This window comes from Nicrophorus vespilloides, unplaced genomic scaffold, assembly GCF_001412225.1.
Source record: "Nicrophorus vespilloides isolate i.1.1-1 unplaced genomic scaffold, Nicve_v1.0, whole genome shotgun sequence".
NCBI classification, from domain to species: Eukaryota; Metazoa; Arthropoda; class Insecta; order Coleoptera; family Silphidae; genus Nicrophorus; species Nicrophorus vespilloides.
The window spans coordinates 53,607-58,154 of NW_017099905.1; the positions used below are offsets into that span (position 1 = coordinate 53,607).

Below are 4,548 nucleotides of genomic sequence, written 5' to 3' on the forward strand. Positions count from 1 at the left end.
CCGTGTTCTTCGACGACGATTCCGTCGGAGGTTTCAAAAGCGTGTTTGTAAGTTCCATCGAAACCAACATCAGCTTTCTGCCTGAGGATTTGGACAACATCCTCAACAGCGGCGGCAACGGCCAAGAAGGCAAGAGCAACGAATACTAATCAAATCAATAATTATTATTAATAGTTATTCAGTTATTTGCTTGTTTATACGTACAGATTTCATCTTGATGTGGAGATTAACTGTGTAATGATTATTTTTCGGAGATGCACATTATTTATACACAATTGGTTTTGTGTGTGTGAATGTCTTTTATTAAACAACTTTTTTGTCTCCAAGGCTGTTAAGTTCGATCATCTCGTAGAAAAGTAATTTTTGAAGATGGGACTTCAAAATGAAAGTCGTTTATTAATTGCATCTGTGGTGATTAAAACTTTTAGTTATAATGAAAATCAGAAATTTACATATTATATTAATAAATACAATTAATTTCAACGAATCCTACATTATATTTTGAGAGATTTAAAAGAAATCAAATATTTAAGTGTATAAATAATAGTAGATTATTTTATTTTAAATTATTTACTTTTATGAAATATATAATAATGTTGATTCTAAAATATTAATAAATATTTCGAAAGCTACTTAGAACTTTTGTATTTGTTTCTGTATATTGAAGATATAGTATACAATTATATGATTTTCTCTCTAAATTCTGACTCATTATGATATGACCGTTTATATAATGACTTAAGTAATTATTAAGTCATTTGTATTAGTGCAATGGTCGCCAAACTTTTTCGTCCGTAGACCGCTTCAAGTTTCTTGACTTTTTTAACTTCAAATAACTCCCTAATAAGCCGTAATTCCTAAATTTCTAAACCTGAATCAGACAACTACGTGAACTGAATCAACATCGGATGGTATGGCCTATGAAGATTCATCCTTTGACATACAAATCCTTTAAATCCTTTAAATAATTTATCTTTATTTTGCTTTTCTAGTATTTCTATTTGCTTATGATTATGAAGTGCAAGTGGATGTCTTCTCTCTAGATATTGACTCATTATGATATGACTATTTATATAATGATTTAAATAATTTGTATTAGTGAAATGGACACTAAACTTTTTTGCTGATGCTTGACTTTTTATTAACCTTCAATAACTTTTCAAAAAGCCGCATCGAGCACTTTGGTAAATTCAATGAGTTGAAATCGCTGAACAATTGAACTAAATTAAAAAACTCCACAAAAAATGAGAATCTCCCGACATCCAGCTCAAGCGTTCAGTTGAAATGTAAATGAAAATAAATAAATACTTCTAATAACTTTTTATTATATTGCTGTTTTTATTTATAGTAATATTTACAAATCACGTATATACAAAAGATCATTTATAATACTTTTCCATGTGGAAGTTGTTGTGGGTGAGCTGCGATGTAGTCAAGAGCCCTTTGGATCATTGGTGGGACTGGTGGTGGGGTTGGTAAGAAATCGGCTTGTGGTTGGAAACCGTTCTCATCGGCAACGTAATGAAGAGCGTATTTAATTCCGTCTGGAGCGGTGAATTCATAAGAACCAGTAGCTTCTACAGCAGCGTTTTCGGATCCGGCGTTCTTCAGGACTCCGTGTTCTTCGACGACGATTCCGTCGGAGGTTTCAAAAGCGTGTTTGTAAGTTCCATCGAAACCAACATCAGCTTCCTGCCTGAGGATTTGGACAATATCCTCAACAGCGGCGGCAACAGCCAAGAAGGCAAGAGCAACAAATACCTAATCAAATCAATAAATATTATTAATAGTTATTCAGTTATTTGCTTGTTTATACGTACAGATTTCATCTTGATGTGGAGATTAACTGTGTAATGATTATTTTTCGGAGATGCACACTATTTATACAAAATTGGTTTTGTTTGTGTGAATGTCTTTTAATAAGTAACTTTTTTTTCTCCAAGGCTGTTAAGTTCGATCATCTCGTAGAAAAGTAATTTTTGAAGATGGGACTTCAAAATGAAAGGCGTTTATTAATTGCATCTGTGGTAATTAAAACTTTTAGTTATAATGAAAATCAGAAATTTACATATTATATTAATAATACAATTAATATCAACGAATCCAACATTATATTTTGAGAGATTTTAAAGTAATCAAATATTTAAGTGTATAAATAATAGTAGATAATTTTATTTTAAATTATTTACTTTTATTAAATATATAATAATGTTGATTCTAAAATATTAAAAAATATTTCGAAAGCTATTTAGAACTTTTGTATTTATTTCGGTATATTGAAGATATAGTATACAATTATATGATTTTATCTCTAGATTCTGACTCATTATGATATGTCCGTTTATATAATGACTTAAGTAACCGTAGACCGCTTCAAGTTTCTTGACTTTTTTAACATCAAATAACTCCCCAATAAGCCGTAATTCCAAAATTTCTATACCCAACTAATTTTTAGACAACTGAATCAACATCGGATGGTATGGATTATCAACATTCATCCTTTGACATACCAATCAAATTAAAGGATAATTCCTCGTTCCTGGACATTTCCTACAAAATTATAGTAATGTCACACTAGACATATTTAAAAGGTGGTAGATTACGTGTACAATCGCCACTCAAAGAGTTAACACTTTATATAAATTATTATTTTTAAGTGTTATCATCCAATATTATAATAATAAAATTTATTGTAAAAAGTCAAACTACATACTCAAAATACAAACATAAAATAACAAGAAATTAAAAATAACAAATTGATCTGTTATAAAGCTATTGGCCATAGGTCTTTCTGCCCATCATTATTATATTAACATCAATTCCTATTTCTGTATTTTCTTAGGACAATAAATTGAAAAATGAAATTTACATGTAAATGAGAAAGAATAAATACATCTAATAATTTTTATTATATTGCTGTTTTTATTTATGGTAATATTTACAAATCATGTAGGTACAAAAAGTCATTTATAATACCTTTCCTTGTGGAAGTGGTTGTGGATGAGATGCGATGTAGTCAAGAGCCCTTTGGATGGCAGCTGGGATTGGTGGTGGAGTTGGCAAGAAGTCGGCTTGCGGTTGGAAACCGTTCTCATCGGCAACGTAATGAAGAGCGTATTTAATTCCATCTGGAGCGGTGAATTCGTAAGAACCAGTAGCTTCTACAGCAGCGTTTTCAGATCCGGCGTTCTTCAGCACTCCGTGTTCTTCGACGGCGATTCCGTCAGAGGTTTCAAAAGCGTGTTTGTAAGTTCCATCGAAACCAACATCAGCTTCCTGCCTGAGGATTTGGACAACATCCTCAACAGCGGCGGCAACGGCCAGGAAGGCAAGAGCAACGAATACCTAATCAAATCAATAATTATTATTCTTAGTTATTCAGTTATTTGCTTGTTTATACGTACAGATTTCATGTTGATATGGAGATTAACTGTGTAATGATTATTTAGATGCTCACTATTTATACACAATTGGTTTTGTGAGTGTGAACGTCTTTAACTTTTTTGTCTCCAAGGCTGTTAAGTTCGATCTTCTCCTAGAAATGTAAGTTTTGAAGATGGGACTTCAAAATGAAAGTCGTTTAATTATTTCAATAGTAATGATTAAAACTTTTAATTTTAGAGAATATCAAAAGTCTACATATCATATTAATAAAACAAATAATAACAATAAATCCAACATTATATTTTGAGAGATTTAAAAGAAATCAAATATTTAGGTGGACAAATAATAGTAGATTATTTTATTTTAAATTATTTACTTTTATTAAATATATAATAATGTTGATTCTAAAATATTAAAAAATATTTCGAAAGCTACTTAGAACTTTTGTATTTGTTTAGGTATATTGAAGATATAGTATACAATTATATGATTTTCTCTCTAGATTCTGACTCATTATGATATGACCGTTTATATAATGACTTAAGTAATTATTAAGTAACTTGTATTAATGCAATGGTCGTCAAACTTCTTGCTCCGTGGACCGTTTCAAGTTTATTGACTTTTTTTTTAACCTCAAATAACTCCTTAATAAGCCGTAATTCCTAAATTTCTAAATCGAACTAATTTTTAGACAACTGATTGAAACAACTACGTGAACTGAATCAACATCGGATGGTATTAGGTCATATCACGATTAATCCTTTGATATACTAATCAAATTAAAGGATAATTCCTCGTTCCTCGACATTTTCTAGAAAATTATAGTAATGTCACACTAGGCATATTTAAAAGGTGGTAGATTGCGTGTAAAATCGCCACTCAAAGAGTTAACACTTTATATAAATTATTATTTGTAAGTGTTATCATCCAATATTATAATAATAAAATTTATTGTAAAATGTCATACAACATACTCAAAACACAAACATAAAATAACAAGAAATTAAAAAAAACAAATTGATCTGATATAAAGGGCTATTGACCATAGGTCTTTCTGCCACCATTATTATATTAACATAAATTCCTATTTCTGTATTTTATTAGGACAATAAATTGAAAAATGAAATTTACATGTAAATGAGAAAGAATAAATACATCTAATAA

General features: G+C 30.0%; 2 protein-coding genes across 2 annotated transcripts in view; both read right to left on the minus strand.

Moving 5' to 3' along the window:
* Positions 1–1,829, minus strand: part of LOC108566012 (cuticle protein CP14.6-like) — a 2,899-nt gene extending 1,070 nt beyond the window's left edge. Inside the window, exons 1-2 of the mRNA XM_017925709.1 lie at positions 1,821–1,829; positions 1,393–1,761 (exon numbers count right to left, since the gene is read on the minus strand). Of these exons, the coding sequence (XP_017781198.1) occupies positions 1,393–1,761; positions 1,821–1,829 (378 nt within the window). The remainder of the gene's footprint in view (positions 1–1,392; positions 1,762–1,820) is intronic.
* Positions 1,830–2,487: 658 nt separating this feature from the next.
* Positions 2,488–3,413, minus strand: LOC108566013 (cuticle protein CP14.6-like). The gene is made up of 3 exons (XM_017925710.1): positions 3,405–3,413; positions 2,977–3,345; positions 2,488–2,550 (listed from the first exon to the last, which is right to left on the minus strand). The coding sequence occupies exons 1-3, from the start codon at positions 3,411–3,413 to the stop codon at positions 2,488–2,490; spliced, it is 441 nt and encodes a 146-aa protein (XP_017781199.1).
* Between the last annotated feature and the right edge of the window lie 1,135 nt (positions 3,414–4,548).